This window comes from Muscardinus avellanarius, assembly GCF_963383645.1.
Source record: "Muscardinus avellanarius genome assembly, chromosome: 8".
In the NCBI taxonomy this organism is placed as follows: domain Eukaryota; kingdom Metazoa; phylum Chordata; class Mammalia; order Rodentia; family Gliridae; genus Muscardinus; species Muscardinus avellanarius.
The window spans coordinates 79284752-79308922 of NC_137794.1; the positions used below are offsets into that span (position 1 = coordinate 79284752).

At 38.2% G+C, this 24171-nt stretch overlaps 1 protein-coding gene across 3 annotated transcripts in view; it reads left to right on the forward strand.

Moving 5' to 3' along the window:
• NCOA7 (nuclear receptor coactivator 7) overlaps positions 1-24171 on the forward strand; it is a gene marked incomplete at its 5' end in the record, with an annotated part of 136793 nt that overhangs the window by 86629 nt on the left and 25993 nt on the right. For 2 of the 3 annotated variants that reach the window (XM_080700628.1, XM_080700629.1), the window contains 2 exons: positions 2879-3894; positions 5214-5382. In XM_080700628.1, coding sequence (XP_080556754.1) covers positions 2879-3894; positions 5214-5382 — 1185 coding nt within the window. Of the gene's footprint in view, positions 1-2845; positions 3895-5213; positions 5383-24171 lie in introns of all 3 variants that reach the window. The other variant, XM_080700627.1, reaches the window with a different exon arrangement.

Consider the following 24171-nt stretch of genomic DNA (forward strand, 5'->3'; position numbering starts at 1 on the left):
TATGAAGGGAAGGCACATTTTTACAGGCAAAATTTTCTCAATGTGCAATGATCTTTATAATACAGGGATAATGTTCCTTGTAGAGGTAGAGATGAGAGTTAGGAATTGGCTCCTATTTTGTTGAAATGATTTCAGCATTGTGCATGAACTCTTGCCTTGGATGCAGGTATGTAAAGGATTTTTAGACTAATGAACAACACCTGCATAAATGAGCAAAAGAATGTATGTGAGTACCATCAGTATACAATCAGAACTTTGTGTTGTCTTCAGAATGACAGGAATTGTTTAAAAGTTTAAAATGGTCTGAAATGTCATGTCTACTAAAAGTTTAACAGTAAAAAGAGTACAGATCATCCCTGCAGTGTGCAGTGTTTCGGATAGAAAGAGAGAGATATGGAACGATCTTCTCATCTTCACATTCCGGTTTTGCATCATCATCATCATTATTAGTGGTGGGGAAACATTTTTTAACTCCAGCTGCCACAGAAAGTAGGAAGTGAACAAGTGAAGGGCTCATTGATCATCATGAGGTGCCTGGCTAAGTCTACAAAAAACATTAACAACTGAGCCGGTTGGTGCCATTATCTACTTTGCACCAGCAGTGCTTGCCAGCTGCAGTGCAGAAAAAGCAGATGGTTAAATTAAACCCAAGAAGGGAACTGGCAGCTTGGATTAGAAAGAACAAGAGGAAGGGCTGGGCAAGGTAATTTCAGAGGCTAATCAAGATGCAGATGACTATATTCTTTGTCATGCTCCATTTGGAAAAGAAGGATGAGAAAGGGTTCTGGATGTTTATGGAAGGAATTTTTCTATGAATCAAGTATGTATAGAGCTGAGTTCCTTTGTTATAAGACTTCTTATAACCTTTAATATTCCAGATTAGATTTTAAGTTCCAATATGCAGATTATGTTACATTGCACTAACTTATTTGACTCTAGAATGGAAACATCTTTAATGTCTCCAAAGATGGTAGTGTTGGGCAGAACATGTTGTGTATACATCTTCCTGCAGAATAGTCTGTCACAATTATATATTAGAATAAAGCACTAAGGCTTCAATGAATGCTTATTGAATTGAAACAAATGATGAAGTAAGGAAAATTTTTAAAGCCAAAAATTTTAAAAAAACTTAAAGTTTTGTAACAGAAAACTTTTTTGATCCCAGCCTAACAATTACATGGGCTTTTATTTCCTATTGGTAAAAGCCTAAAAGGAAAAGGCTTAGACAGTCCATGTAATAACTTTCAGGAGACAGTCTTTATGTAATTTGAGAACTGCCTGGTACTTCATCCCTGTATTGCCATAAACACTTATTTCAAGGCCAGAATAATATTACTTGAAAATGATCTGGCTTTTTTAGGCAATATAATTATTTCTGAAGTTCAAAATGTTATTATTTTTGTGTGTGGGGGGGGGGGGTACTGCGGGTGGAACCGCTTTCTACCTCCGGGCTATACTCCCAGACCTTTTTTTTTATATTTTATTTGGAAACAGGGTCTCACTAAGTTGCTGAGAGCCTCACTATGTAGCTGAGGCTGGCTTCGAACCTGTGCGATCGTCCTGTCTCAGCCTCCCAAGCACGGGGATTACAAGCATGCGCCACCACGCCCGGCATCAAAATGTTATTTTTAAAAATGGTTTTATAGCCGGGTGTGGTGGCGCACGCTTGTAATTCCAACATTCGGGAGGCTGAGACCAGAGGATTGAGGATTGCAGACAGCCTCCGCTACTTAGTGAGGCCCTCTGAAACTTAGTGAGATGCTGTTTCAAAATAAAGAATAAAAAATAGGGCAGGGGGCTGTAGCTCGGCAGTCAAATGGCCCTGGGTTCCATCCCCAAACCTGCAAAAATGGTTTTATATCTCTGTGTTTGAACCCAGCAGTGGGACTACTACTAGTAATCATAAGTTGAAAAGTGGAGTTACTCTTGTTATATCTGGTCATAGTTGAAAGAGTGTATGTTTCTTAACCATGGTTTTTAACTTGGGAGACATGTTTAATAAATATTTTTGTGTAATTCAAATCTGACTAATAAAGCATCTGTTATTAAGGAAAATAATTGGCTACATTCTGAACAATATGTTTCAGCTGATAAACCAGTTGCCCTATTGCCATAAATAAAATATTGTTATAAAAGAGATATTTAAGAAAATTAAAAAGTTTTACAAATAGCATTTTTTATAAGATTGACTTTTCTGTAAGTTTTTAAACTGTGAAATGGAGCTTCTGCTGTACACTCACAATAATAATGGCAGTTTCCTCTTATATCTACTTTGGGAGCTGCAGAGTGATTTTTTAAATTTGAAGCATCTGATTCCAAGCCATGAAACATAAAATTATGGTTCAAAGTTAGTCACTTTATAGAGCAGTTAAAAAAGTAACTGTAAAATCAATGAGCCTTCCAGAATTATTCTATACTACTTTTCTAAAAAAGAAAAATATTTAAATGTTTAAGGAATTTTAGTCTAATTTGATCTAAAATATTTTCTCTCCTTTGTCTTTTCCTTCATGAAAATCAGAAACATTATTTCATATTTAAAAATTTTATGAACACCATCACCATGTTCATATATATATATATATGTTACAAACCATGTGTTTCTAGTAGATACACATTTCACTAGGTTCATTCTTTTACCATTTCCTTTAATAGATCTATGTTTCATTTTGATACCAATCTCCTGATTTCATTTTCTTACTCTGTAATCATTTGAACATACATTTAAGTTGTGATATGCTTTTATTTTTTGTTGTTGTTGATTTTGTTTGTTTTTTGCCTTTCCTCCATTTCAGTTTTGGTTTTATTTTTAACATTCCATGTGCACCCACCATTTCTCCCCCAACAGTGACCTACCTCAGGATCTTTGTCCTCTGTACAGGCCTGGAGAATGGGAAGACCTGGCTTCAGAAAAGGATATCAACCCGTTCAGTAAGTTCAAGTCCATCAACAAGGATAAACGACAGCAGAATGTAGAGAAAACCATTACTTCAGATTCAAAAACAGAAGGATCTTTGGAGAAGTCATCAGAATACACACACACAAAGACCTCAGGAAGCCCTGTGTCTGGGAAAGTAAAGAAACTAGAATCCTTTAGGGAGACAACCAGTGGATCTCCCACAACTACTAAGCTCAGCCAGGAACCTTCTGACATGGGCACTGCATTTGACTCCACAGCCAAAGAAAACTCCCTTTTAGGGGAAGATGATGACTTTGTTGACTTGGAAGATATTTCATCTCAAACTGAGAGTGGAGTAGACAAAGGAGACACCTCAAAGGAATGCCTGTCCATTGACACAGAGGACAGAAAGAAGGCTGAGTCACAAATACTCACCTCTGCTATGAAAACGCAGGTGCAGTCAGCCCTGAACTTTTCCCAAATAGAGAGTGATGCTGAACTGAAGGGGGCCCTAGATTTAGAAACCTGTGAGAAGCAAGATATCATACCAGAAGTGGACAAGCAATCTGGTTCCCCAGAAAACCAGGTGGAAAATACACCGAACATCCATGAAGAGCTCGATAAAGTGAAACTCATTGAATATTACCTAAATAAAAACAAAGAAGGATCACAGTTATCGGAAAATCTGCAGAAGACAGAATTAAGTGATGGTAAAAGTATTGAACCAGTGGGAATAGACATCACCCTCAGCAGTTCTCTTCCCCAGGCAGGTGACCATCCCCCAACTGAAGGCAATAAAGAACTCGATAAGACCTGGTTGAAAGAAAAAGAGCCCCTTCCCCTGAAACTGGACACTAAGACAGAAGAAAATGTGATTAGAGAGTCTCTAGACTCCTCTTTAGAATCTACTCTGGACAACAGCTGTCAGGGTGCACAAATGGACAATAAATCTGAAATTCAGTTATGGCTCTTAAAGAGAATTCAGGTACCCATTGAAGGTGAGCTGTTTTAAATGTTTTATATTCTTTTGTATAATTTGCCTTTCTAAAACTTGCACATGTAATGGCAGCCGTAGCACAATTGTTTGAGAACAGTTTTTATCAATAGATTGTACTCTTCCTGTTAGCATTAGTAATTAGGAAAAATCACAAAATATGGTATCTGTTTTATTACTGGCACATTAACATAATTCTATTTCAAAAGCAGTCTGCTCTTTAAAAACTATCACAACTGATTTCCCTTTTTTACTTTGAATTCTCAATCTACAGGGGTTTATAATTTTTCTGAAGACATTTTAATTTTTAATACATTTATTGACACATTATAGTTTCATATCACAGTGCAGCTCATAGGGGTAGTGACATACATGCACACAGCACTAGTGAGCTTTCTCTCCACGCTTTCATTCTCCTTTCTCCATACATGAAATGGAGATTGGCATTGGTATCCTCACATATATACATCATAGAAGTGTGTCCTCATTAATTCTCCTTCTGTCCCCACACCCTCCACTAGACCACCTCCCTCTCTTCACTAGGATTCCTCCTCCTTTATCTAAAGTCCCTCTTGTATGATAGAAAACCCTTTACTTTCTGTTTCTGGCCAGTTTCACTTACCGTAATGTTCCCCGTGTCCATCCACTTCCCTGCAAATGACATAATTTTATTCTTCATTGCTGAGTAGAAGTCCATTGTGTGGATATCCTATAACTTTGTAATCCATTCATCTGTTGATGGACACCCAACTTGGGTCCATATTTGACTATTGTGAATTGTGCTCCTATGAACGTGGATATGCATATATTACTATGATTAGTCCCTGTGGAAAGATAGCCAGGAGTGCTATATCTGATCTTAGGGTGGATCCATTCCCATTTTTTCTGAAGAATCTCCACATTGATCCTTGTAGAGATTTTTAATTCCAACCTGAACTGCATTATGATGTGTTTGGAATCTTAATGTCATTCATGAATATGTATACTTGGGGATTGGTACAGTTCTACATTATTTGCTCTTGTCTTGGTTTTTTTCCCCCCAGTATGTAGCATCTTGTGTGAGATGGATCAATATGAAACATCCAGAGTTTTTTCTGTGTGTGTGTGTGTGTGTGTGTGTGTGTGTGTGTGTGTATGCGCGCTAAAGAAAGTCTAAAAATTTTATTAGCCCTGTTAAGATGAAGCTGAATACCATGTGTGCCATATTCTTTGACTTTCCCATTACTAAGAGGGGATATGACACTATTCTTTTTAAGTTGAAAAGTTTACTGTGACTAATGTTGTTAATATTGAGGAAGTTTCTTTTTTATATATGTGATTCAGATATACTTCCTTCAAAGGAAGAAAAGAGCAAGACTCCACCTATGTTTCTGTGCATCAAAGTAGGAAAACCAATGAGAAAATCCTTTGCCACTCACACCGCTGCCATGGTCCAGCAGTACGGCAAACGGAGAAAGCAGCCAGAGTACTGGTTTGCTGTTCCTCGGGAGAGGTGAGTGTGAGTTAAAAAAGAAAATCCACAGGTCAATTCGATTCTGATTGCATTAATTATTCTGTATCTTCAAATATTTTCATTCTTGAATAAGAACTTTCTTTAATGACCATAGATTGTAGAATTTCTAGGAAAATATTGAGTGGTTTTCTGCTAAAGAATTGTTTTTCTCTCTCTCTTTTTATTTTTGTGGTACTAGGGATAAAACTCAGGGACATTCTACCTCTGAGCTACACCCTTAGCCCTATTTTTTATTTTTTATTTTGAAACAAGGTGTCACTAAGTTGCAGAGGGCCTCATTAAATAGCTGAGTCTGGCCACCAACCTGCAATCCTCCTGTCTCAGCTTCCCAAGTACTGGGATTACAAGAGTGTGCCATCACGCCTGGCTAAAGAATTGTTTTGATATAGCAAATATGAGTTCATCACAGATATTATGTGCATAACTTCCTGTGCTATTGATTTTTAAATGAAGGAAGATTTAGATATTCTCAAGTGACTATAGTTGGGAGTGCTTTTCTATTGAGAATAAAGGGATACCATGGAGCCATTCCAAACCTGAGTGTAATAACGATTGATTGATTGATTGACTGTAATTTTTAAAGTGCTTATAATGTTAGGGAACTCAATATTCATTGGCCTTAAGTAAGGGACATCTATAACTCAGTAGCATAAAAAATGTAATGTGTAATTCCCTGGGTGGATCAAGGGGATATACTTTCAGAGAGATTTGCATTTTAATAGATTTAAAAAAAATTTAGAATTGATACACAATAATTGTTTTTTCTAGGTTTTTTTTTTTTTTTTGTGTGTGTGTGTGTGGGTCTGAGGATGAAACCCAGGGGCATTCTACCTCTGAGCTACACCCCCTGCAGAGGGCCTCACTAAGTAGCTGAGGCTATCCTCAAACCGCAATCCTCTGGTCTTAGCCTCCCGAATGCTGGAATTACAAGCTTATTCTGGGTGTTATTTATGGGGTAGAATGACATATAACTATATAGGCATACAGATAATAGAGAATGTGATGGTCAAATCAGGATAATTAGCATACTTATCACCTCAAACATGTGTTGTTTCTTTGAGTATTAAAAGTCCATTCTACGCCGGGTGTGGTGGCGCACACTTGTAATCCCAGAATTTGGGAGGCTGAGACAGAAGAGTCCGGGTTCGCAGATAGCCTCGGCTACTTAGTGAGGCCCTTTGCAACTCAGTGAGATCCTGTTTCAAAATAAAGAAAATAAAAATGTTGGGCTGGGGGTATACCTCAGAGGTAGAATACCGCTGGGTTCCATTCCCAGTACCACACAAAAAAATTCTTTCTTATATCAGTAAATTAATATTTACTTTAGTCATTCTACTGTGCTATAGAACACTAGAGCTTGGGCTGGGAGTGTAGCTCAGTGGTAGAGTCTGTGTCTAACATATACAGGGCACTGAATTCAATCTGAAGCACCACAAAAAAGAAAAACAAATAAATAGAAATTATTCCTCCTATCCAACTATCATCGTGTACCCACTTACCAAACTCTCTATCACCTCCAAACCCTGCCCAGCCCCTGGCAGCCACAATTCTGCTCTTTTATGAAATAAACATTTTTAGCTTCCATTTATAAGTGAGAACATCTGGTATTTGTCTTTCTGTGCCTGAGTTATTTCACTTAATATCAAACCTTCTAGGCTCATTAACTATGCTGTACATAGCAAAATTTCAGCCTTTGTGTGGCTGAACTTCCACTCTGTGTCTGTCCCACCTTTTTTTATCCACTGCTCCATTGGTGGGCACGCAGGTCAATTCCACATGTTGGCTGTTGTGAATACGGCTGCGCTGAGCATGGAGGTGCAGACAAAGAGATTGGTATTTTTAAATCACCAAAGAAGACGTTTTATTGGTTAAGTGATAGTCTAATAAAGAGAATAGAGATCGTGCCCCAAAAATCTTCAGCAATACCTCACTGAAGATATTTTTATAATAAAAATAATCAGGAAGCCGGGCGTGGTGGCGCACGCTTGTAATCCCCGCATTCGGGAGGCTGAGACCGGAGGATCGCGGTTCGCGGACAGCCTCAGCTACTTAGTGAGGCCCTCTGCAACTCAGTGAGACCCGGTTTGAAAATAACGAATAAAAAATAGGGCAGGGGCTGTAGCTCGGAGGTCGAATGCCCCTGGGTTCCATCCCCAGACCCGCCAAAAAAAAAAAAAAAAATCAGGAAATACTCATTTTAGGGAGAAATCAAATGTTTTCCTTTTGTATTTGTGGTAGAGTTAAAACTGTCTTTACAGATGACTTCTAATTAATTTTGACTATGAAACCCACACATTTTTGCCTTTCCTGGCTAGTCATCAGACATCTTCTGCGCATCTCTTTCTGCCAACACATCTGCCAAGAACAGATCACTCAGCAAGCTTCCTTAGCGTGAGTTCTCATAAAGCAAAATTAAATTCCAAGCAAGAGTATACCTTCTGGCTAAGTATTACCCAGAATGATAATTATCATCAGGAGAGCTGTCTCATTTTAATAAATTATAGCTTAATGCAAAAAACAGGATATTTATTAAAGAATTTGATAATAGTTTTCCCTTCATTTAGACAGAAGCCTACATTCATATAGACATTAGACATAATTTGTTTCACATTTTTGTCATAAACTTCTTTACATGTGCCTGCAATCTCCACAGTATCTCATTAAAATATTAAACTGGGAATGCTGGAGGAGGGAAATATGTATGTATCCTTTCTTATTACGGAAAAAATGTTTCAACACAAGCAATATATATTTCTGAAGCCCTGTTAAAATTGGAGTCTTAGAATTTCACAACTGGACAGTACTTCAGAGATTTAGGCCAGTTTCTGATTGTGTATCTGAGCAAAACACAGCATGAAATTTTCAATCACAATGTGGGTTAGGTGGACTCCCCTCTAACAGAAAAAAATCACCTATTGTATATATCACTTTTTTTTCTGGGAAAGTGTACTGGCTATAGCATCAGACAATTGTTCTTTTTTTTTTTCAATCATATTGCCTGTAATAAGCCTGTGTAGCAAAAACTCTTGTAGAATCATTGCAGCAATCTTACACTTGAAACTATTTTACTGTCATTTTTTAACCCAGAAGAAACCCTAAATGCTGAAAAAGTACTTCTCTTTGACCTCTTATATAAGTGGTTTCTGTGAGCTTTTAAAGTGGGTCACTTGTTGAATTTCATTATGCTCTATTTTATAGTGGTCATGACTTACTTGTTTTTGAGTGGCAAATAGTTTTCTCTCTTTAAACTAATTATTAATCAACCCAAATTTTTCTTTGAGACATTGTGTTGCGTTAATGATGGTAGCTTTGTGTGTATATGTGTGTTTGTGTGTGTAGATATTAGGAAATTGTTTTGTAGTTATTTTCTTTTGTATTTCCATGTGTATCTACCTGAAAGGAACCCATATTTTACTTAAAGAGGGAGCAAATGGGGTAGTTCTATAGTTAATTCCCACTCAGACTTCTAAGTGAACAGTAAGAAATAAGTTCATTTTTCATTCCAATTTTTGAAATTATTCAGAACGTCAGTCTCAACAGAAGTCATTAAGGGGAGAGCTAAGAAGTGGCGTGCAATGTTTTTTTTTTTTCAGTCTGATGATAATTTCTGGATTTCTTTGCTACATCAAACTGAGTATTGCTACTTGCCTTTCTATTTACTGAATGTATGTATCTATTGAAGTTTCAGCGCAGAAGGAATTTACCCTAGCCATGGCTCCCTTCCTAGATTACAGGGTCTTCTTACAGACTTTTTAGATATGACAATTTGTTCTCTTATGGCTGGTCTCCTTGACTCACCCAGTACACCAAAGCTCCTTGTGGCAGGAATATAATATTTTGATATTGACAGAACTTAACATGTTTTTCTATTCCTATCTGTTTTTTCCTAATACTTTAGAAATGTTTGGATTCTTTTTCTTTGCTATTATTATTAAAAAATTTATTCTACCAAATCACTTCTTTCTTTATAGTGTGCTTTATGTCCCTCTTAGTTCCATCATTCAGTGAATGAGAAAAAGCAATAGTGAAAACCCTCCATTAATCCTCTCTGATTAACTCCTTCATTTTTGGTGGGTGGCTTCATTTTTTCTTGTAACAATTTTCATTAAGTTTTAGATACTAGAAATTAGAAATATGATATAGTTAAAAAAAACTGCTTAAATACATAATAATTATATTTACCTTGCTGGAAGTTATCAGAATAGCTAAGAACTCCATAGTACAAGAAAGCTGACAGTTTTTTCGCCAGTAACTATACACTGCTACTTGAAAAATACTTGGATTCATTGGGGATTAAGTGCATGTCAACACAAAACCCTCCCTATCTCCACTGGGGTTTGCAAAATCAAATATTTCTCTTGCATGAGCTGAGGATGATGGGATTGATTATTGGGACATTGGCAGAATTTCTAGAACTTGACTTACCCGCCTCACAAGCTCGGGGATTACAAGTGTGAGCCACCACGCCCGGCGCAACCCTGATTTCTTAAAACACTTTTTTCAAAGAATTCTATTTAAAAAAATTTTAAGATGCCGGGTGTGGTGGCACACGCTGTAATCCCCGCGCTTGGGAGGCTGAGACAGGAGGATTGTGCAGGTTCGAAGCCAGCCTCAGCTGGTTTAAGAAACTTTCCAAATAAAATATAAAATAGGTCTGGGAGTGTAGCCCAGAGGTAGAAGGCCCTTGGGTTCCATCCCCAGTACCAACAAAGGAGAAAAAAAAATGTAACTTGTTAATATATAAATATTTAAATTTCTATAAAACAAAATATTCCTTTAGGGGAAATGGTGTTATTTAAAGGCACTCCGAAGCAATTAAGTTGTTTGTATTAACAAGAACTTCTTTTTTTTTCTGGCACTGGGGATAGAACCCAGGAGCATTGTATCTCCGAGCTACACCTCCAGCCCCATTTTTTAGCCCTTTTCTCACTGAGTTGCAAAGTGCCTAGATAAGTAGCTGAGGCTGTCTGTGATCCTCAATCCTCCAGTTTTCACCTCTTGAATGCTGAGATTACAAGCGTGCACCACCATGCCCCACTCTTAAACTCTTTCTTTGTTTCATTTCCAAAGTTTTTTTTTTTTTTTTTTTAGTTCTTGAATATTTAGAGTAAGGCCGGAAAGTCACAAGTACTGAGTTTTTTCATGATGTTTCATCTTTCTGAAATCTTAAAACTATGGAAACTTAAAATCATTTTTAAAATATAGGTGCTAAGTTTCTTTAGCCCCTGATGTAATTCTGATGTTATAAGTTGCAAGCTTATAAAATACCTGATTGTTCTGGTTGAGCACATATTTTTATAAAGATGCTCCTATATCTTCATCATCCAACATAGGATGGCCACTCTTAAAAACAAATACTCTGAGTGGGATAGCAAAGTAGTTAACCCACAAGTTCAACTGTCCATTTCCCCAGGTCTGTATTGGAGGGAGAGACGAGGGCAGGTACAACATTAAATAACAGTCCTCCCTGACCATGTTAGGCATGGTGCTCTGAATAATACTTTTCATGAATAGCTCATATAATCTGTACAAAAGTCCTGTAAGGCATTCAGTGTTATTCTCAATTTACCAGTAAGAAAAGAGGAGAACACTGCATTTCAACACCTTGCTCAAAATAGCAAATATTACATTCAGAATTTATACTTAAATCCCTTTGATTTCAAGTGCCATTCCTATCCTAAACTAGATCATGCAGTTGAAATGGCATTAATTATACTCTTTATTTAGGCTGACAAATCACTATAATGGGATTTGGGGAAAGATACTCTATATTCCCAAAGTCATTTCTTGGCTAGTTTGAAAATGGAAATTAGCAGGATCTTCAAATGCATTCATATCCTTGGACATTGCTGAACTAACAAATATATTTCAGTGTGTATGGAAAGAAGAAGTGATTGATACTTTATGGATGGCACTCCATGGGTACTTATTAATTGAATGGAAGTGGTCTAATTAGAATTTTATATGAAAAGAAAGAAGCCGGGCGTGTGGTGCACACTTGTAACCCCAGCATTTGGGAGGCTGAGACTGGAGGATCGCGGTTCTCGGACAGCCTCAGCTACTTAGTGAGGCCCTCTGCAATTCAGTGAGACCAGGTTTCAAAATAAAGAATAAAAAATTGGGCAGGGGTTGTAGCTCAGAGGTCAAATGCCACTGGGTCCCATCCCCAGACCCACAAAAGAAAGAAAGAAAGAAAGAAAGAGAGAGAGAGAGAGAGAGAAGAGAGAGAGAGAGAAGGAAGGAAGGAAGGAAGGAAGGAAGGAAGGAAGGAAGGAAGGAAGGAAGGAAGGAAAGAACTTGACTAACATTTCTTCTCTGTATATGTTATTGTTTTTCTGCCATTTGATATTAGATATTTTTATGCAGTTGCAGGCTTGACCTAGCTTTGACCTTTTGAGCATAGTTTTTATCCGTGGCTATTACAGTTTGGATCTGGAATGTCCTCTCACAGCTCATGTGCTGAAGGCTTGGTCCCCAGAGCAGTAGTGTTCTGAGGGATTGGATCATAAGGGCTTTAACTTTATCAGTGGATTAATTCACTGACTAATCCATGATTTAATGAGCTATTGGAAAGTGGTGAAAACTTTACAAGGTAGGGCCCTGTTGGGGAAAGTGGATTTCTGGGGGCATGCCTTTGAAGAGTATATCTTGTCCCCTTCCTTCTCCTCCTCCTCCTCCTCCTCTTCCTCCTCCTTGAGATGAGCATCTTGTTCCTCCATGCCCGTCCTCCACAATATTCTGCCTGACCACAGGCCCAAAGCGATGGGGCCAAATGACCATAGACCAAAACTGCTGGAATTTTGAACCAAAATAAATCTTTCCTCTTTTAAGTTAATTCTCAGGTATTCCATCACAGTGGTAGAAAATAACACACTGCCAAAATAAACAAAAATTCCCATCCTCCAGAACTAGCATCACAAGATCCAGGTACCTTACTTTATATCATGTTCATTGTGAACTTAGTACCTTGTATCTAAAACAATCACCTATTCTCTAGTTCCTCCTCTTAAAATCTATTTTATACATTATGGCGATAATAGTCTTTTTTTTTTTTTAAAGACACATTTTTAGCTTATTCCATTGCCACAAAAATATCTTAAGCCTTTAGGAGGAGGGCTAAACCCTTAATTTGTTTTTATAATCCCTTTGTAGACTTCTCCTTTCTAGCTTTTCCTGGATCTACTTGAATGTCTAGATTTAATAACATTGGTCACTTTATGGATCTACCCCAAAACTATATGGCTTTTCCAGCTTGGCATGCTTTTTAAACAGTTTATTATTGAATTTGGGTGATTCTTTTCTCTTCTCAACACATACAAATTATTCATTCCTCAAAATAATACAGCCTTGCATGGTCTCTTACACATAAATCTGAGTTATCTTTGGGGAACAAACAGAAGTTTTTCTCTTTTATATTTCCTAATATTATACGGGTCTATATATTTAATTTATAAGGAATAAGGTTTTTTTTTGTTGTTGTTGTTGTTTTGTTTTGTTTTTTCGGGTCTGGGGATGGAACCCAAGGGCATTTGACCTCCGAGCTACAGGCTTTTACAGTTGTTTCCCAACCTACCTTAACTGTTGAACAAAATGGGGGCAGTAGGGGAGGAAGCAGAAGTCTGGTACCCTTTCCCCAGACAAGAGCAATCAGTATTAGTTTCTAAATTTAGAAATGTTGGAAACTAAAGCCTTTGGAAGAGAGCATTCTATGTTACAAATATGAAAGTATACGGACTTAGCCAGGAATTAGTGGTTCAGTTCAGTGGGTGTCAGATGTAGTGCTCGGGTCCCTCCCTGAATGTGCAGCTTCCGTGTATTTGGGTTATCACACTAGAATCCACTGGGCTTTCTGCACATTGTGATAAGCAAAAGGACATTATTTTGTTCAACTTTCTATAATACTTATGGAAAGTAAGTGCTTACTTACTTTCTATAATATTTATTTAACTTTCTATAATACTCTATTGCCTTCTTCTCCTGTTTCCTTGATATTCTCTTCTTTTCTCTACCATCCCTTCCCAGTTTTCTCCTTCCTCAAATTTCTCTTTTATTTTTTGGTGGTACTGGGGGTGGAACCCAGAAGCTTTCTACCTCTGGGCTATACTCCCAGACCTTTTTTTTTAAATGTTTTATTTGGAAACAGGGTCTCACTAAGTTGCTGAGAGCCTCACTAAGTAGCTGAGGCTGGCTTCGAACCCGTGCGATCCTCCTGTCTCAGCCTCCCAAGCGCGGGAATTACAAGCGTGCGCCACCACGCCTAGCTCTCAAATTTCTCTTTTAAATGTTAGCCTTTTAATGACCCTCTTCCTTTCTCACGATATATAAAACTGCCTATATCATTGCTAACTGCATGCATTGTAGAACATTTAACAGGAGAAAAAGGCATTCTAAGTAAAAGAAGTATACATAACCTACATCAGTAATATGACTTTCTCTTAAATGCCAAACATTTCTAGCTCTTTCAATCTAGAACTTTCTACTACTGATCCATAAACGCATGAATACCTACTAGTCTTCAAGATTGGATCATCCTTGAATCAAACCAACTTAAGGCCAACTGTCCCCTAAATTAGGCCTCTAATTTCCATGATTATCCCCGCCACTGTCCCATGGCTTCTACCTCTTTTTTTCTCCATCAGAGTCAATGGTACCACTAGTCACTCCGTCTCTGGGGACATAATCCTACTTCTCAGTCACCACTCTACAATGGTTAGTCACCATGTCTGGTTTATTTTACCCACTTAACATATCTTGGATCTCCTGCTTCTATTCTGATCCTTTTGTGGACAACTGCCCACATTTCAACTTCAAAAAATGTAAATATGACTTAATGGATGGTATTCCTGAGATGCTGACTTTCCTCCTCCTCACTTAAGTGCAGATATTACTTGAAATGCCCCCTCTCAAAACTCACCCTGTGTTGTTTAGGTGCCCGTCACTGTCTTCCCACCTCCATCACAACATTACTCCATTCTTCTACAAATGTGCATGACTCTGGCTTTTTCCTATTGGACCTTAAGTTTCCTGAGGACAAAGACCATGTCTTTGATGTTGTGTCTAAGAAATACCATAAGGTCTAGTATGTAATAAATGTTCCTGATGTAATAAGGTGATGCATGCCTGTAATCCCAGTACTTAGAAGGCTGAGACAGGAGGATTACAGGTTTGCAGCTAGCTTTTGAAACTTAGTGAGACCCTGTTTCAAAATAAAACATAAAATAGGGCTGGGGGTGTAGCTCAAAGTCATAATGCTCCTAGGTTCAATCCTCAGTACCCCTCTCACACAAAATATTACTCAGTGTTATTTAAATAGATGCATGAATAAATGTGCTGATAAAAACTTATTCCTGCCGGATGTGGTGGCACACACTTGTAATCCCAACATTTGGGAGGCTGAGACCGGAGGATCGCAGTTCGCGGACAGCCTCAGCTACTTAGTGAGGCCCTCTGCAACTCAGTGAGACCCAGTTTCAAGATAAAGAATAAAAAATAGGGCAGAGGCTGTAGCTCGGAGGTCGAATGCCCCTGGGTTCCATCCCCAGACCTGCAAAAACAAAACAAAACAAAAAAACAACAAAGAAACTTATTCCTTACAAATTAAATATATAGACCTGTATAATATTAGGAAATATAAAAGAGAAAAACTTCTGTTTGTTCCCCAAAGATAACTCAGATTTATTTTATTTGTGTGGCATTTAAGCCTTTTTTCTATGCTTTGATTAATGTAATAATACTAAGTGACAATATAGTTGCATGGTTATGTAAACTTCTTTTACTTAGAATGTCTTTTTCTCCTGTTAAATGTTCTACCCTGCTTGCAGTTAGCAAACATGCTTTACTTTAGACCTTTATTATTGGACCTTAAGTTTCCTGAGGTCAGGAAGAATCAAAATCATAAAAAAATAAATTCTGTTGCATTCATTTTACATCAGGAAGATGTCCAAGTCCTTAAGACCCTAATGAAGACTGAGAAATATGCCCCCAACTGTACTTTTCTTGAAGAATAAAGGTCAAATTAAAGGAACTGCTAGCTGACCTAGTTTTCTAGCATGAAATCTTTAACCATAGTTGGGTGAAATTTTCTGATCAAAAGTCACTGCTTTCAATGGAGTCAGGAATAAATTGGAATGTTTGATGACTGTCAATGCCAAGAAGATCAGAGGGTTGAACATTCACAGTCATTAAAGATTCCAGGGCCCGTGTACTCTACCACAGAGTTACCCCTCTCAGCCCTTAGCCCATACTGTAATTTTACTGTGATGATTTAAAGTGAGAATGTTGTTAGTAAATAATAATAAAAAAAAGAAGGGCTCCAAAACCTTCCCCAAAGAAATTATCATTCTCTCTTTCCAGTTCTGGGAAACTACTGACCATGTATTACATGATTACTAGTTAGTTGTATAAATATTTTCATTTTTGTTTTCTAAAAGCACCTTAAAGGGTTTTAAAGTGCTTTTTCTTGCTCTTTATTCATTTCCTGGCCATGTATCTATGCTTTCATCAACTTAAAATTCTAAGAATTTATCTCCTTCCCAAAGTGGCTTACTAAGCAGCCACCTTTCAGTAATCAGTAACCAGCTTTGGCAAATGACTCAAGTAAATCATTGACAGACCTACACTCATGTGTAGCACAACCAGACCTGTACTCATGAAGAAATTGCCCCCGTTAAAAGGGAGCTTGTCATAGTGGTGGCTGTGCATTCTGGTGGAGGAACTAATACCAGCACTTTGAGGACAGTGTGAGCTTCCACCTCACTCTGCCAATGGGGGCCGCACACAGCATTTGGGAGTAAGTATGTGGAAACAGGAATCAGTTGCTCCCCTGCACAGAAAGGTTCCACTTTCTGTGATTTTAGTTACTTGTGGTCAACCATGGTTTGAAATTATTCCATAGGCCGGACATGGTGGTGCACGCTTGTAATTACCCCCCTTGGGAGGCTAAGACAGGAGGATTCCACGGGTTCGAAGCCAGCCTCAGCTACTTAGTGAGGCTTTCAGCAACTTAGTGAGACCCTGTTTCCAAATAAAATATAAAAAAGGTCTGGGAGTGTAGCCCGGAGGTAGAAAGCCTCTGGGTTCCACCCCCAGTACCACCAAAAAAAAAAAAAAAGGAAAAAAAAAGAAAAAAAAAAAAGAAATTATACCATAGTGCAATATGGTATATTGAAAGAAAGAGACCATATTCACAGAACTTTTATTATAATATGTTGTTATAATTATTCTATTTTATTATTAGTTATTGTTGCTCATCTTTTACTGTGCCTCATTTATGAACTAAACTTTCTCATAAACATATGTGTATGGGGAAAAAACATGGTCTATGTAGATTTTGGTACTGTTTGAGGTTTCTGACATTATCTAGAGGTCTTATGGGTAAAAGGATTGGTTTCTCTACTGCAAACCAGTAAATGCCTGCAGGGGTCAGCCTAAGGAATGGGGCCAAGGGAGGCTGGGAGCCGGGACAGTTGCAGAGTGCTATCCTAGGAACAAATGCTGTGAACCCCTACAATTGTGTGGAAATGTGGAGCTGCTATTACTCAATCTTCTTCTCTCTTTTTTTTTTCAAAAGAAGCCAAAATGTGGATTATGTGTAGCAGTCTCCTTAATTTTTTAGTATTGACCACTGTTCAAGTTTTAAAAATAAAAGGTCAGCACCTGAAGAGGAACACGTCTGCTGCTGAGTCCAGACTACAGAATACCAACCTAAGGGTGCCAGCATTAATATTAATATATGCTTTTAGTTTTTTACTTATTTCTGAGTGATCCTTATTATAACTATACCTGTTGTTTTGAGTAATGATTCTCAAAAGAACTATTTTTACTAAAAAAAAAAAAAAAAGTTTTTTTTTTTTTTTTTTTTTGGTGGTACTAGGGGTGGAACCCAGAGGCTTTCTACCTCTGGGCTACACTCCCAAACCTATTTTATATTTTATTTGGAAACAGGGTCTTACAAAGTTGCTGAGAGCCTCACTAAGTAGCTGAGGCTGGTTTCGAACCTGTGCGATCCTCCTGTCTCAGCCTCCCAAGCGCAGGGATTACAAGCATGCACCACCACGCCCGGCTAGAAGTATGTGGTTTTTCCAGCTTTGTTGAGGTGGAGTTGACAAAATCTGTTGTCCTCAGGGTATACAACATGATTTCATTTTAGTATATATTATGAAATGTACACCACAATCAGGCTCATTCACATATCTATCATCTCACATGGTGATCATTTTAATATACTTTTATTGGTGCATTGCAACCATACATTATATTGAGGTTTAGTCTGGTAGAAACATTCAGGCACACAGCACCTGGCGCACGTTCCCCCTCGATTCTGTCCTGTTCCCTCTTTCTCCCCATTCACAGTATTGAAATTAATATTCGTAGCTTCAGGAACGTACAGAGGATTGTTTGAACTGTTTCCTTCATCTAGTCTGCCATTTCCCCTCCTCACTTTCCTCCTCAAATCCTCTTCTGCTATTCTATCAGTATCTCATTTATTTGAAGTCCCATTATTTGAAGTTCCCAAGTGAAATTCCCAAGTACTCTCTAGCTTCAACATATGAGAGAAAACATACAACCCTTCACTTTCTGAAAGTGGCTTATCATAATATTCTCCAGTTCCTTCCTTTTTCCTGCAAATGACATAGACCTTCTTGATAGCTGAGTAAAAATAGATGGTGTACATATTCCAGTTTTAAATCCCATTCATGCCAGGCGTGGTGGCGCACGCTTGTAATCCCAGCATTCAGGAGGCTGAGACGGGAGGATCGCAGTTCAGACAGCCTCAGCTACTTAGTGAGGCCCTCCGCAACTCAGACCCGGTTTCAAAATAAAGAATAAAAAATAGGGCAGGGGGTGTAGCTCAGAGGTCAAATGCCTCTGGGTTCCATCCCCAGACCCATACACACAAAAAAATCCCATTCATCTGTTGATGGACACCTACTAGTATAATATGAATTATAATATAATGTAGTGTAGTTTGAAATCAGGTAACTGGTTCCATAGTTAGGCTCTTGTGAATTTTGCTGCTCTAACATGGATCACTATAAGATTCAGACTTAAATTTCAAAAGTGGTATAGCTGGGTCATTTGGAGGTTCCATTCTCCAGTCTTCTAAGGAAGGCCTCCAAACTGGTTTGCATAGTGACTGTACTACTTTAACTCCACCAGCAGTTTATAAGGCTTCATATTTCCCCTCAACCTTGCCAGCATTTAGTATTGTTTAGACTCTTGATGATTGCATTCTAACTAGAGTTAAATAGATTCCCCGTGTAATTTTGATTTGCATTCCTGATTACTAACAATGTTGAACATTTTCTCATATACTTATAGACCATTTGTAGTTCTTCCTTTGAGATATGGCTGTTCAGTTCAATTGCCCATTTTTTAATTGGGTCATTTGATATTTTTAGTGCTAAGTGTTTTGTATAGGCTAGATATTAATCCTCTGAAAAAGGAATGGCTGGCAAAGATCTCCCATTCTAGAAGCTCGTTTTTTGTTGTTGTTGTTGTTGTTGTTGTTTTGACTCTTGATTGTTTTCTCTGCTGCACAGAAGCTTAACCATTTAATTAAAATAATACCTCATTTTTATTTTATGAGCTTTGGGGGTCTTACTGAGAAAATTTCTACCAGTGCCTATATATTGAAGAGTTGGTCTTCTATCCTCTGTTAGTAATTGCAGAGTCTGTTGTCTCATCCCTAGGTCTTTATCCATTTTGAGTTGGCTCTTATCTAGGGTGAGCTATTGGGGTCTAATTCCAATCCTCTGTATATGGATAAGCAATTTTAGAGCAACATTTATGGAAAAGGTTGTCTTTTCTGGAGCATATGTTTTTGGCATCTTTTTCAAAAATCAACTGGTTCTAAGTGTGAGGATTTGTTTCTTCATCTTCTATCCATTGATCTAGGTCTGTTTTGTGCCAATACCATGTTGTTTTATTGCTATCGCTCTGTAGTATAATTTGAAGTCAGGTATTATAATGCTCTGGTAGAGTTCTTTTTTTTTTTTTTTTTTTTTTGGTGGTACTGGGGTTCCTGGAAGCCCCTCTACCTCCGGCTACACTCCCAGACGTATTTTATATCTTTTTATTTGGAAACAGGGTCTCTTAAGCCAGCGCGGCTGGATTCGAACCTGCGAGATCCTCCTGTCTCCGCCTCCCAAGCGCGGGGATTACAAGCATGCGCCACCACGTCTGGCGAGTTCCGGTAGAGTTCTTATTGCTGAGAATTGTTTTGAATATTCTGTCTTTTGTTTTCCCATATGAATTATAGTCTTTTTTCTAGTTCTGTGATGAATAATATTGGCATTTTAATAGAAATTGTACCGAATCTGTGTATGTCTTTCGGCAATATGGCCATTTTTATAGTATTTATTCTACCTATCCATGGACCTGGGAAGTCTTTTCATCTTCTAAAGTCAACTTCTTTTTTATTGATGTATAATTTTTATTGAAGAGGACATTTACCTTTTTGGCTATATTTATTCCTAACGTTTTTTTTAAGGCTATTGTTTTTGTTGTTGTTCTTTGTTTGTTTGTTGTGGTACTGGGGATTGAACCCAGAGGCATTCTATGTGAAAACTGCATCTCCAGCACTATTTTTATTCTTTATTTTTATATTAAAACAGGGTCTCACTAAGTTGTGAAGAGCCTCACTAGGTATCTGAGGCTGGCCAAGAACCTATGATCTTCCTGTCTTAGTCTCCCAAGTATTGGGATCACAAGTTTGCCACACTATGCCTGGCTTTTAAAGGTTATCGTGAATAGAATTGTTTTCTGAATTTCTTTTTCAGTGCATTTATGATTTGTATGTAGAAAAGCTAATAATTTTGTAAGTTGACTTTGTATCTAGCGACTTTCTGAATTGCTTATCAGTTCTAAAAATCTTCTGGTTGAGTTTTTTTATGGATCTTATAAGTATTCTAAATATAAGATCATGTCTTCTGCAAACAGATAATTTGTGTTCTTTTCTTTTATTTTTTTTACCTTCTCTTGCCTTATTTCTCTAGCTAGACTCTTCTTTTTTTCTTTATTTTTTTTTGAGATCTTTATTGGAAAATTTAAAATTAGAATTACCTCTTTATCTGTGGTTTCACTTTCCTAGATTTGTTGCATGTGATCAGTTGTGATTTATCATTTCTCAGCATTTTAGCTAATATCAAGTGTAGATCAATTGTGGTTGTGAACTATTAAATGGAAAATTCCAGAAGTATGATAAACTCATCACTTTTAATTGCATGCAATTCCTAGAATCATGATGAAATCTGGTACTATCCTGCTTCATCTTGCCCAGGACTTGACTTATCTATTTTTCTGCTATATCCTTGCTACATTTGTTACCCTCCTTAGTTGCTTAATAGTTGTCTGGGTTGTAGATTGTTCTGTGCTTGCATTTAAATAATCCTCATGTAGTAGCCTAACTCTATGCCACAATGCCTATTATTCACCTTACTATATCTTGTGATGTAGGTATTGGATTATCTCACATCATCACGAGAACGGTAAAGACAGGCACAGTAGTGCATACCCATACTTGTGAGGCTGAGACAGAAGAGCCACAAGCTCAAGGACAGTGTTGGCTATTTATTTATTTATTTATTTTATTTATTTATTTGTGGTGGTACTGGGAGTGGAACCCAGGGGCTTTCTACCTCCGGGCTATAGTCCCAGACCTATTTTACTTTTTATTTTGAAACAAGGTCTCACTAAGTTACCGAGAGCCTCACTAAGTAGCTGAGGCTGGCTTCAAACCTATGTGATCCTCCTGTCTCAGCCTCCCAAGCGCAGGGATTACAAGCATGTGCCACCTCGCCCAGCAGCCTTGGCAATTTGGCAAGGCCATCAAAAACCCAATTTAGTGAGACCCTGTTTCAAAATAAAAATAAAAAGAGCTGGGGATAGGGCTGGGATATCACTCAGTGACAAAACGCTTGCATTATAAGCGCACCCCCTGGGTTCAATCCCCAATTTAAAAAATAATAAGTTTAAGAACAAAAAGATAAAACTTAAGAAAATAAAAAGGCCAGAGGGTGTAGCTCAGAGGTGGAATGCCCCTGAGTTCAATCTCTAATGTCAAATACAGTAGTTATTGAGTTACTTAATGGTTTCTATTTATAATTGTGTGTGTGTGCATGTGTGAATGTATATGTGTGTGCTGTGCTAGGAATTGAGTCCTGGGTCTCCGCATTTGCACTTACTCTGCAACTGAGCTATACTGCCATTCCTTTTCATAATATTTAAGCCAACTGAGTAGTAGTTTCTAGCTCTTATTTTGCTGTGTGCTGCTCTAATTCCCTTTCCCACAAGCCTTCTGGCCTTTGATAAGAAAATAGTGCCTCTACTGCCTTTGGGTCATTTGGGTCAGGTTGATTGGTTTATGCGGTAGTATTTCAGACCATCACATATAGAAGGGACTTTTTAAGATATGTGTCTAAAAGTAGAATGAGATTCCTTGCCCATGTAATGCTCCTGACATCTATCTATCTATCTATCTATCTATCTATCTATCTATCTATCTATCATCTTCTCTTTCTTTCTTTCTTTCTTTCTTTCTTTCTTTCTTTCTTTCTTTCTTTCTTTATTGGTACTGGGGTTCCTGGAAGCCCTTCTACCTCCGGGCTACACTCCCAGACCTATTTTTTTATATGTTTTTATTTGGAAACAGGGTCTCTTAAGCCAGCGAGGCTGGCTCGGAACCTGCGTGATCCTCCTGTCTCCGCCTCCCAAGCGCGGGGATTACAAGCATGGGCCACCACGCCTGGCTTTTATTTATTTACTTACTTACTTCTTAGTGTGTGTGTACTTGCATGGTACTAAAAATCTAACCCAGGGGTGCTCTACCACCCAGCTTCATCTCTAGCCCTTTTTAAATTTTTTTATTTTAAGACAGGTTCTCACTAAGTTCCCTAGCCTGCCCAGGCTGGTCTTAAATTTGCAACCCTCCTGCCTCAGCCTCCCAAGTACTAGGATTACAGGTGTGTACCACCATTGCCTGGCTTTTATTTTCATTTTACAAGTGTAGAGAGATAAGAAACTTTTCCAGAGTATAACAAGTAGATCCAGTTGGGGAACTCAGACTTTTGACTTAGCAATGTGTGTTGCTTTTTCCTTTACTCACAGCTATATATTTCAAAAAGTAGTGGATCTGGGTGTACTGGTACAAGCCTGTTATCCCAGCTACTCGGAAGTCTGAAATAGAATAATTACTTGAGCCCAGGATCTTGAGACCAGCTCACTGTGGTAAACATAGCAAGATCCTATCTCAAAGAAAGTGGGGTGAAGTAAATTCCATTATAAATAGTAGTGGATTTTATCGACTAAAATTCAATAAAATTTTAGTCATTAAAATCAACTGTACTTAATGTCCATATACGTAAGGTATGACTAGTAGAACATTGTTTTTTTCTAAGCATCAACTCTTAGATTTTCCAACAGGTTTTCTGTCCCTCAACCCTGCAGCTTTGTCAGTGACGGGCTCTTATCAACTAGTATAAAATCAGGGCAGTCAGACTGACCATCAAGGATATTGCATAAAACCATGAACTGACCTGATACTAATCCTAAATCTACCCCTAATGTGCCCTGTGATCTTGGGCCAGTTAATCTGTGTAGATACATCTCTTCATTCATTATACAGGGATGATAAGAAGGTAACTGTTTCATGGGACTGTGGTGAGAATAACTGAGCTTATCAGTACACAAACTTACTTGCAGCTGCTGCTACTTCTCCTTCAGTCTGCAATGTGTTGTTGCTTCTGAGATAAAGCACTGCCTCCCAAGAGCTTCTATCATTTCCCTTCTTAAAATTTCTTCTTCAGAGATGACAACTGTATCTGCTAAATGTGTGTTTGAAACTTGAATATAGTGTCTCTATTGAGGTGAAGCCTTAAAAGAGCTTTGTGTTGAAGAGAAATTCTTTTATTTTTTTGTCTTTTTTTGGTGGTACTAGGGGTGGAACCCAGAGGCTTTCTACCTCCGGGCTATACTCCCAGACCTTTTTTATATTTTATTTGGAAACAGGGTCTCACTAAGTTGCAGAGAGCCTCACTGAGTAGCTGAGGCTGGCTTCGAACCCGTGCGAACCTCCTGTCTCAGCCTCCCAAGCGCGAGGATTACAAGTGTGCGCCACCACACCTGGCCTTTTTATTCTTTATTTTGAAACAGGGTCTCTCTAAGTAGCTGAGGCTGGCTGCGAACCTTCGAGCCTCCTGTCTCAGCCTCCCAAGCACAGGGATTACAAGCGTGTGCCTGAGAAATTCTTTTAAAGTATATGAGGAGGTAACCTGGACACTCAGTATGGACACTCAGTATTAGGAGGGAGGGAAAAGGGGAAATGGGGGTTGGGGGGCACCAAGTACTGTGTAAATATATGCCATTGTCAACATGATCCACATTATGATTTGAGACTATAATGCACCAATAAAATTTTTAAAAATGATAAAAATAAAGTATATGAAGAAATGTGATTAAGACCAAGTTTAAATTTAAACAGAAAGCCCAAGGAAATCCCCAGAGTGAGTACTCTGTTAGTACTGGTGGTACTGGGGTTCCTGGAAACCCTTCTACCTCCAGGCTACACTCCCAGACCTATTTTTATACTTTTTTTTAATTTAGAAACAGGGTCTCTTAAGCCAGCATGGCTGGCTTTGAACCTGCGTGATCCTCTTGTCTCTGCCATCCAAGCGCGGAGATTACAAGTATGCACCACCACGCCCAGCTTGGGGTAATGTTTAAGCATGGTATCTCTTGTGTAGGACTCTTTGGGATCCAGTGAGTTATCCA